The 11191-nt window shown below is 43.0% G+C and overlaps 1 protein-coding gene across 3 annotated transcripts in view; it reads left to right on the plus strand.

The window, feature by feature from the left end:
- Bbs4 (Bardet-Biedl syndrome 4) overlaps positions 1-8982 on the plus strand; it is a gene marked incomplete in the record, with an annotated part of 36525 nt that extends 27543 nt beyond the window's left edge. Inside the window, 7 exon segments of one of the 3 annotated variants that reach the window (XM_008836443.3) lie at positions 1015-1083; positions 3302-3454; positions 3545-3716; positions 5964-6033; positions 6568-6709; positions 7274-7463; positions 7941-8982. In XM_008836443.3, coding sequence (XP_008834665.1) covers positions 1015-1083; positions 3302-3454; positions 3545-3716; positions 5964-6033; positions 6568-6709; positions 7274-7463; positions 7941-8047 — 903 coding nt within the window. 3 annotated transcript variants of the gene reach the window in all.
- Between the last annotated feature and the right edge of the window lie 2209 nt (positions 8983-11191).

An 11191-nucleotide genomic window follows, 5' to 3' on the forward strand; every position in this document is an offset into this window, starting at 1 on the left:
TCTGTTTTATCCTTAGTGTAATCATTCTTATTCAATAGGGAAAGAATTTGTGGGGCTTTAGGTCAAAGATATTCCTGTTGCTGGTTCTTAGCCAAAGTCCTATAGTAGAGAGGAAGCAAAGGATACTTTGTCTAGAATAGGAACTCTCTCCTTTCACACTTAAGTGCTAATGGGATTCTTTGAGTCCTCTTACTTCTCTCAGCCTGAGTGGCTGGGGCCTAGGGATCTGAGTGGTCTATCTTGCCCACCCTACTAGACTCCTTGCTCAGCTGCTCTGCCTCTGTGATAGCCCTTATGACTATTTCTTTAAGAAGAATCAAGAGTTTAAAACAGTTCTCTGGGCTTTGGCTTGTGAGCAGATGCCAAGGGACATGATGCCAACTACCTTAGTTTCTGCCAGGAGAGATTAATATTGAGCAGAACAAGTATTGGTATTCTAGTTTGCTCTCTGCTGCTGTGAAAAAGCACCATGACCAAAAGCAACTTGAGGAAGGAAAGGGTTTATTTCATATTACAATTCCCAGATCACAGTCTATCATTGAGGAAAGTCAGGGCAGGAGTTCAAGGCAGGAACTGAAGCAGAGACCACAAAGGAACACCTGCCCAGGGGTGGCACCACCTATAATTGGCTGGTCCCTCCTACATCAATTAGCAATCAAGAAAGTGCCCCACAGACATGCTCATAGGCCAGTCTGATGGAGGTAATTCCTCAGTTGAGATTTTCTCTTCCCAAATGTCTCTCATTTGTGTCAAGGTGACAAAAACTAACCAGCACATTGGCTGAAATGGATTTCTGACAAATACTTTAACCCTATCAGGAGAGAAATGAACAAAATAAGAAAACTACAAACATGGGGATTTTTTATCTGGTACCCTCCCCACACACTTTTTTTTTTTCCAAACATCAAGAAAACTCTTATGACTGGACATTTCTACTTAAGTGTACAATTGGTCAGACTCCTGAACTGCTATCTCCCTCTGAGGAAAACTGTCTGGTTTGTTTTTTTTTTCAAGCTTGGTGTTTACCAGAAGGCATTTGAACATCTTGGAAATGCATTGACTTATGACCCTACCAACTACAAGGTATTTCAGATTGTGAAACTACAGAGCCTTTGGATAAATGGTCCCATGACTCCTAAAGATCAGACTCTAGAAAACAGGGAACAGCTTTTACATTCTGAATACCCAAGAAGAGCAGGTGTGGTAGCATACCTTTAATTCCAGCACTCAGGAAGCAGAGGCAGGTGGATTTCTGTGAGTTCCAGGCTAGCCTGGTCTACATTGTAAGTTCCAGGCTAGCAAGGGCTACATAGTGAAATCTTTTCTCAAAAAAAACCACAGAAAATCCAAGGAGTTAACTTTGCATGTGTGTGTGTTGGTAGTAGGAAGCAAAACCAGAGACTGTGCATGCCGGGCAAATATTCTATGATTGAGCTAAATCACCTTTTATTTATAATCCCCACCCACCCCATCTTTTTGAGACAAGGTCTCCCTATAGCCTCAGCTGGCCTGGAATGTGCTATGTAGACCAGGCTGGCCTTGAATTCACAAAGATCCGCCTGTTTCTGACTCGCAAGTGCTGGATTAAAGGTGTGTGCCATTACACCCAGCCTATTTATATTTCTTCTTGTTTTTTTTTTTTTTTTTTTTTTTTTTTTTTTTTGTTTTTTTTTTTTTTGAGACAGGGTCTCCCTGTAACCCCAGCTGTCCTGGAACTCGCTATGTAGACCAGGCTGGCCTTGAACTCACAGAGATCCGCCTGCCTCTGCCTCCGGAGTGCTGGGATTAAAGGCGTGCGCCACCATGCCTGGCTTTGTATTTCTTAGAAAAAAAAAATTTTTTTTAAAGATTTTATGGCTGGGCGTGGTGGCACATGCCTTTAGTCCCAGCACTTGGGAGGCAGAGGCTGGTGGGGCTCTGTGAGTTCAAAGCCAGCTTGGTCTACATAGTGAGTTCCAGGACAGCTGGGGTTACAAGGAGACCTTGTCTCAAAAAGACAAAAAAAAAAAAAGGTTTTATGTGTGGGACTGTGTGAGTTTATGTGCAACAAGTGTGTACAGTGCCCAAGGAGACCAGAAGAGGGTATTGAAGCCCTGGAACTTGAGTTACAGGGGATTATGAGTTGTCAGATGGGTACTGGAACCTGAACCTGGGTACTCTGCATGAACAGTGTGCTCTCTAAATCTCTGAGCCATCTCTCCACCCCCTGTAATTCTTTTTGAAACAGGGTCTCTCTGTTTCAAAAGCTGGCCTGGAACTTGAACAACCTGGCCTAGATCTCACAAGATACGCCAGCCTCCGCCTCCCAAATGCTGGGATTAAAGGTGTATGCCACCACACCTAATTTATAATTCTTGTTTTTAAAAGTTAGCCCTTATCTGAAAATATTATAAAGTGTTGATGCTGCTTCTTATCTTCAAAACATCTATCAGTGTTTGTTGAAGGCAAAATCAGTACTGTTATAGTTTGTGTTATTTGAATAGTTGTGAAATGATATCTTGATCCCAATGAATTTGAAATTACTTTTGTCCAGATGTGACTTTGGGGATGATGAACATCACATGTGGCCGTTCAACACAGACTCAGTTCTTATTTAGGAAGTCATTAGCCTTGCTCTTGGCTCCCCGCCTTGACTTTTTTTTTTTTTTAATATTTTATTATTTTTATGTGTATAAGTGTATTGCCTGTATGTATCTGAGTGTATAGATGTTGTGCAATGCCACGGAGGTCAGAAGAGCGCTTTGGATTCCTCTGGAACTGGAGTTAAGGACAGTTTGTAGCTGCCATGTGGGTGCTGGGAATTGAACCCAGGTCCTCTGCAAGAGCAGTCAGTGCTCTTAACCACTGAGCCATCTCTCCAGCCCCCACCTTGACTCCTTTCCTTGAAGCAATGATAGGGCTGGGCTGATGAAAACTAAAGCCCGCTCCCATTCCATCCTAAGCCAGAAAGGGCTGGGTATTAAATAGCCAAGGACAGGTATGTTTGAGTTGTCTGGAGTACTTGGTGTACCAAGTAGGAGTGGCCAAGAACAGATTAAAGGTAGTAGGCACTGAAATACTGACTTCCTTAGCTAGAAGTAGGAAACAGCCAGGAAGAACAAGTGACATCTTTTTATTGTTTTAAATGCCTTAAGACATTTCTTAGCACTTGTCCCAGTAGTTTGGATATTTTTGTCTCTGAGAGAAGTTTCTCAGTCTTCTATGTGCTGATAGGCTTACTAATTACACCTAGGAGGCTGCTTAGGGCATGGACTTTGGGGGAATGATTGAATTACTAACTTCCCATGCATGGTGTTTTCAGGCTATCTTGGCAGCAGGCAGCATGATGCAGACCCATGGGGATTTTGATGTTGCTCTCACCAAATACAGAGTTGTAGCTTGTGCTGTTCCAGAAAGCCCTCCACTTTGGAATAACATTGGAATGTGTTTCTTTGGCAAGAAGAAATATGTGGCAGTGAGTGTCTCCTCACAGTCCTTGTCTGTACTATTCCATGTTGGGTCTGCTGAGCTTGCCCTACACCAACTGAGTGCCCCCTTTCTGCAGGCTATCAGCTGCCTGAAACGAGCCAACTACTTGGCGCCCTTCGATTGGAAGATTCTGTATAATCTGGGCCTTGTGCATTTGACTATGCAGCAGTATGCATCAGCATTCCATTTTCTCAGTGCAGCTATCAACTTCCAGCCAAAGTTGGGGGAACTCTACATGCTCTTGGCTGGTAAGGGACATTTACATATAAACCTCTTGTGATCTGTACTGATGGAAAAGTTAATTAGGATCATAAGTTAGTGGCTTCATATCCCAAAGTAGCCATTCCTTTGGCGATCCTATAGGAATCTGAATTATTGTATGGAAGAAATTTGAAAGGAAAAGGTAACCAAGTATCTGATTGCTTCTAACCTGAGGGATTTCAACTCAGAGTCTTAACAGGTTAAATCAGGATTATCCCTAGTTTACCTCTTACCACTTTTCCCTGTTGGTGTGATTTATTTAGTCCTTTATTTTTTGGTGCTGGGGACTGAGCCCTGGGCCTTGAATGTAGCTGCTCTCTACCACTGAGCTGCACATGTTGCCCTCAAACACACTAAAACTCAATTGAGTTCAGTAATTGTGTTAAGAACCTGGGCTTTTGGTGGAGTTCTGCCTCCACTACTTACTAACTGTACCTAAGGTTGTTAGGAGTACATGCTTAAATGCAACAAATATTAAATCTTAGTCTTTTTTGACATTTGTGCCTGTGTATATGTGTGGATGTATGTGCCACATGCAGGTCAGATGACAACATGAGAGAGATGTTTCTCTCCTCCCACCATGTGGGTTCTAGGGAATGAACTCAGGTCATAGACTTGGCAGCAAGTGTCCTTACCCACTAAACTATCTCATTGGCCCCTGCTATTAGAATTTTTTCTTACTATAATTGGTCTTTAGTAGTTCAAGTCAAACTACAGTACCATTTCATCCCTGAAATTCCATTTATGCTATACAAAAATGAAGCTAGGAAGAGGTGGCTCATGCCTATATCCCTAGCACTTGGGAGGTAGAGGTAGGAAGGTCATGAATTTGAGGCCAGCCTGAGCTACATTAGTGAGACCCTGACCCTATTTCAAAAAGTCAAAGTTAAAGTCATTTTAAAGTACTAAATACTCCTTCTAGAGAGTATTTGCTCCACACACTAAACTTAGATTTCTCCATGTCTTCATTGACAGTCATCTTCTGGTGTTATTTATGAAATGAAGAGCAAAAACAACTGTATGGTGGTCATTTGGAGACTGCCAGAATACAAAGGTAGCTCATTTCTAGAAGACACACAGAAAGTAAACTGCCTATTGCTTACTGTAGGGCAGAAGCAGCAACTATAACCTGAACAAGTAGAGCCAGCCTCCACACAATCTTGAAGGACAAGTTAGACTTGAATGTCCAAATAACCACTGTGAATAGAAGCACGCAGCTGTGGGGTGGCAGTGTCCTCTACAATGTGGATAATAAGGTTAGAGAATTTGGTGGGTATTGAGCCAGGAACTATATTCTGGAGGGCCATGGAGAGTTTAAGGAATGCAGACATTGTCCTAGAGGTTGTTTGTCCATCTGTATTCCTAGTTCTCATAGCTGCCTGTTTAGCTGATGAGGAGGTGGAGTTGCCAGGACTATCAGAGCAACTCTTTTTACGTTTATCTATTAGGCTTCTGAGAACTCCTGATTTTTAAAAAAGGAGGGAACTGCGGCTGGAGAGATGGCTCTGGTTAAGAGCACTGACTGCTCTTGCAGAGGACCTGGGTTCCATTCCCAGCACCCACATGGTGGCTATGAACTGTCCTTGACTCCAGTTCCAGGGGAAATCGAAGCCCTCTTCTGAACTCTGTGGCATTGCACGACACGGGTACACTCACATACATACAGGCAATACACTCATACACATAAAAAAAATATTTTTAAAAAAGGGAACTGTACTGTCACAAAAGATTACAGATCATGGTTATAGATGGAGAACAAGTGAGGATTCTTAAAGAAGACAGTGGTGTAGTCAGATGTTTGTAACGTAGTGAGATCCTGGCAGTAGTGTGAGAGATGGAGGTAGGTGGGGACTGAATGAAAATTGAAAGCCTGCCAGGTGTGGTGGCGCACACCTTTAATCCCATCACTTGAGAGGCAGAGGCAGGCAGATCTTTGTGACTTCGAGGCCAGCTACATAGTGAGTTCCAGGACAGCTGGGGCTGGCTACAGGGAGACCCTGTCTCAAAAAGACAAAAAAAAAAAAAAGAAAAGCTTGGCTTAGCCTTGAATGAGGGCAGTGCCAGAAATACGGTGGCAAAAGTAAAATGCACAGAACTTGGTAACCAATTAACTATGGAGAGGTATCTAAGCTGAGTGGTGGAGTACACAGTGGTGCCATGAACTGGGAGAGATGTGGGGGATTAATATTCTTTTCCCTTTCTAAGCTGTGCTCTCCTAACTTCCTCTGTTGCAGTAGCTTTGACTAATCTGGAAGACATAGAGAATGCCAAAAGAGCTTATGCAGAAGCTGTCCGCCTGGATAAGTAAGTGATCTGCTCTGCAGGAAATGGTACCAGGGAAGGTTGGACTCTGCAGTTTGCCATAGTCACCCAGGCACGCATCTATGGCACAAGAGTGGAAGGTTGTAATTCCTAAGCAAGCAGGGCTCAGCAGGAATTAAAAGCCAGAGAAAATACTTCAGTTCTAGTTTAGTAATCAGGAGGCCAAAGGTAGTTACAAGCTGGCAGTGGGTTGCTGATAAGCTGTGGGCTAACTAGAATATCAGATGGGACCCAGCTTAATCTAAGCTTAACTTGATTCTTCTGGGATTCATTCCGCTAGCATGTGCTAACTACAGGGATCATCTGTTCAACTCTTCCTTGGGTGGTTTTGTTGATGCCAGACTTGGTCTTAATACCTGCGTTGCTTCTTGGGCAATTCATTGACTCTGCCCCACAGGTCCATATAGCACTTGGCTGTGTAATGGGGACAGTTTTGTTTTGGTTTCATATGAGAAGGATCTCCAAATGACTAATTATTGCAAAGCCCCAGCCCCATAGAGTCCCTATCTGTCACAGGTGTAACCCTTTAGTAAATCTGAACTATGCTGTGCTGCTGTACAACCTGGGTGAGAAAAGGGGTGCCCTGACCCAGTACCAGGAGATGGAGAAGAAGGTTAACTTTCTTAAGGACCATAGCTCTCTGGAATTTGACTCTGAGGTATGTCTTTTATTAGTAACTGGACATCATTCAGCAAGCTGTCAGCAGATGTTTAGATCCAAAAGAAAGGTACTTACTGTAAGCTCCATGGCTCTTTGGACTTTGAAGTTACAGCATGAATTCACCAGTTAGTTATAGCCTGAGACAGACTTTCCTAGAAGAAAATAACAATTAAAATAATGCTATTTTCTCACTAATACAACTCATCCAAGTTAAGGTCTTTATCTTTTTGTAGCTTTCTCCCACCTCCCCTAATGAAGGGACAATGCTGCATCAAACTTGAATTACTGCATTCTGTGATCTTGTAAGAATCCCCTTGCCATCCAGTAAGGGCAGCTTGTATTCTCTGCTGCTTGAGAATGAGTTCCTTAGCAAGGCATAGTAAAATAGTTGTAATTCCAGCACTTGAAAATGATCTCCTTGTTGTAAGGATTTCTCCCTCAACTGCTACTAGCAACAGGAACAGGTGCAGTTAACAGCCCCTGGTGAAAGGCCCAGGAAAGAGCAACTGGGCTCTGCTGGTATTGCCAATAACTTTTTTTCTTCTTCCCATGTGGGTATAAGATGGTAGAGATGGCTCAGAAGTTGGGAGCTGCCCTCCAGGTTGGAGAGGCCCTGGTCTGGACTAAACCAGTCAAAGATCCCAAATCAAAGCACCGGACCACTTCAGCCGGCAAACCTGCCACTCTGGGCTCTAATCAAGCTCTGGGACAGGCGATGTCTTCCGCAGCTGCATTCAGGAAGCTTCCTTCAGGTAGGATGGCTATACAAGCCCCGTGAAGACTTAGTGGGGACAAGTTGCTTGTGCCAGCAGAGACTGAAGCTTGAGTGGGGCTTGTATTCTTCAGACTTATAAGCATTTAAGTATTTAGTATTAGCCAGGACAGAAAGCCCAGGCTAGCCAAACTCTCATTTGTTCTCTTAGGGCAGGCTGTGTAGGGTAACAATATGGCTGGCTCCACTGGATGGTCAGTGCTCTGGGTCAGTTTTCAGATTTGGAAACATACTTCCAAGTACATGCTGTTTGTATAGTCTTGCTTTAATTTTGTTACTGAAGGCAGACTTGATGTTACTTTATTTCATCAGTTATGGGCTTTCTTGTAGCTGCAAAAGCACACCACAGTTCTGACAGTCCCAGACAATACAGTTTCCTCTTGAAATTTAACAGGAAAACAACTGTCTCCTCTGGATTGATGAAACTGACAAGTTCAAGCTTTTGTTTTGTTGCCAGGTGCTGCAGGAGCCCAGCTCCAAAAGCCACCATCACTTCCTTTGGAGCCTGAGCCCACTGTAGAAGCAAGTCCAGCAGAAGCATCAGGAAAAATGAGAGAAAAGTAGGAAGAAAAAAGAGAAATACAGGGCCTGCCAAGATGACCCTGGAATAGGGTCCCTTTGTGAGGCCATATAGAAGGTGGTCATATGACCAGGCAGATGGAGGCCAGCACTGTTCCCTGGGTGGGCACTGCAGAGTTAAAACAATCCTGGCTGTGCATGATAAGAAGGAGCCTAAGGCCCATGCAGCCATTGGCTGGCCCAGTCATTCAGGAAACAGGTGAAGACAGGCTACATAACTTTGAGGCCCTGTGTATATAGCTCCAAGAGTCAACAGGCAATGATTAAAGACCATCACTCTATAGAGGACTTTCATCTTGTGGTCTACTGGCCATTTACTTGGTGCAAGGAAAGAGAGCTCTGCTTAAGTAGCCTGTGGTGATGAAATCCTGTCCTTATTAGACCGTGGGAAACACATCAATCCTCATGGCAAACACAACCTTGGATCAAGAACCTAACTAAATAAGGTATTTCCCCATCATTTCTTTTAGACTAAGTTGAGACCCAAACTGGTAAGTATTGCAGCTATATTTTACCCAAAGAGAATCTAGAACAAGTTCCTATTCTTAGAAGGAGTCAGAGTTTAGAGCCAGATCATGTCAATATTAAGAAGTAGGAGTCAAGGGCTGGTCTGCGGCATCAAGGACTAAAGAAAAAAGATGTGGATAGGGGCCTGAGGATGTAGCTCAGTGTTAGAGCACTTGCTTAGCATGCACAAGGCCCTGGATTCAATCCCCAGTACTGCCAAAAAAAGAAGAAAGCTTCTTAGCCAGGGAATTTTAATGTAAGACAATCAGTGATAAACATTGACCAGATGCTATCACAACACATCATATAGCCTTTGTGAAAATTATGTATCATCATTCCTTTGGGGAAAGTTGTTATTCAGGTATGAAAGAAAGAGGTCACATTAAACATGTTTGAAAAAAAACAAAAAACAATGAACTATGATCACCGTTTTCCTTTACCTGTTTCCAAGCCTGGTTTGAAGCTAGAGGAAGAACCTCAAAGTCAAGTTTTTGTTTGGTGCCAGCACAGCCTCTACAACACCCTGGATGGTAGGCCAATACTTTACTTATTGAGGGCCAGTACGAATTTTCCTTTTTTTTTGAGACGGTCTCATGTAGCCTAACTGTGTAGTTGAGGATGGCCTTTACTCCTGGCCCTCCTGCCTCTCCTCCAAGTGCTGGGATTAAAGGTATGTGCCACCATACCTAGCTAAATCTTCATACTTGGTCATGTACAAAGGTGCTTATCTCTGCCAGTGAGGTCTGGCAGCAACAGGGCTGCTCAGTTTTTCCATACTTCTCGGGGGCAGTGTGGTGCCTGTTACCCAGAAATATAGTCAAGAGGCAAAGCTTTTCACATTAACTTGGGCTATGATTTTCTTTAAAAGTAACAGGCTACACTGGTCTAGTCTTGTGGGCCTCTGGATTTCCAATTTCTCAGTCATTCTGGAGAGACAAAGAGTTATTCTAATTTCTAATATGGTGGCTACTCATACCACAATTAAAACTTTTTTAAAATTTATTTTTATATGTGTATAAGTGTTTTGCCTACATGTATGTAAGTGCACATCTGTCACGCAAAACCTGCAGGGGCCCGAAGAGGGTATTGGATCCCCTGGAGCTGGAGTTATGGATGGTTCTAAGTCCCCATGTGGGTGGTGGGAATTGAACATTGGTCCTCTGGAGGAGCAAACAATGTTCTTAACCACTGAGCCATCTCTCCAGCCCCACATAAAACAATTTCTAACAGAATTAGGAAAATGAGACCAAGTTCATAATCACAGATAGAGATGTGGCTGCTGATGACTAGATTTAGAGACAGGAAATTTGAAGTATAAAAAGCAATGGGAAAAATGGTAATGTCCTTACTGAATAACTCTGCATCCCAAAGACAGTAAAGTTTTGAAGTACGTGATCACAATGGACATTTTATTCTTGGAAAACAAATGAAACCCTCTAAAACCATTATCAGTTTGGGGCTGTAATACTTGCCTAGTATGAGCAAGGCCCTGAATTCAATCCCTAGCACTACAAAAGTAAAAATAGATAAAAATCCACTGTCTGAAAATGGCACAGTATCTCCTGTTGGACCAGGTTCCCCACAGATAACACATATGAATGAGTAAATAAATAGAAGTAAGATCTTGGTTAAACACAAACGTCATGGGGTTGGAGAGATCGCTCAGCGGTAAGAGCACTGGCTACTCTTGCAGAGAACCCAGGTTCAATTCCCAACACCCATATGTCAATTAACAACCATCTGTTAACTCCAGTTCCAGGGGAATCCGACACCGTCCTTTGACCTCCATGGGCATCGCATGACAAGGGTGCACTTACTTACATGCAGGCAATACAGTCATACACCCAAAAATAAAAATACTAAAAACATCGGTATCTGAACCTTGTACTGAAAGATGGAACAGGCCAACTGTGTTCTTAAGAATAATGGGGTATACAAAACTATATGATTAGAGGTTTTTCTATGTGGTGGGGCACAAAACTAATCCCAAATAGTTTCTGAAAGTTACATCCTTAGGCCAACCATTAGTTAAAAATGCAACAGAAATTAAAATGGAAGTCTAAAAATTTCTCATTTAACAACACAACCCTTAAAAGGGACAGAACATTTCCCCCAAAACGGGACTGCCAGGTATAGTGGTACACACCTTTAATCTCAACACTTGGGAGGCAGAGGAAGACAATCTCTGAGTTCTAGGCCAGCCTGTTCTAAATAGGGAGTTCCATGCCATCTGGGGCTACAGGGAGACCCTGTCTCACAAATAAAACAAGTTAAAGCTGTAATTGTACCACTGAAAGTGAAAGTATGAAAAAGAGCATGTAAACCTTAGGGATAAGAAATCTGGAGGACTATATTAATCAGATAAAGTACACTTCAAGGAATATTACCTGAAATGAATGTCTAAGGGGGGAAAACGGTCTTACGATAGTGTTGAGACTGGCCTCTAACTTGCTATGTAGCCTAGGCTATCCTTGAACTCATGATAAAGAGTGGCATTTCATAATGATAAAAAAAAAAAGGGTCAGTTTGGGGGCTGGCAAGATGGCTCAGTGGGCAAAGGTGCTTGCCACCAATCCTGATGACCTGCGTTTGATCCCCAGGACCTACATGGTTGAAGGAGAG

Source organism: Nannospalax galili, unplaced genomic scaffold (assembly GCF_000622305.1).
Source record: "Nannospalax galili isolate Female #2095 unplaced genomic scaffold, S.galili_v1.0 scaffold54, whole genome shotgun sequence".
Lineage (NCBI taxonomy): Eukaryota > Metazoa > Chordata > Mammalia > Rodentia > Spalacidae > Nannospalax > Nannospalax galili.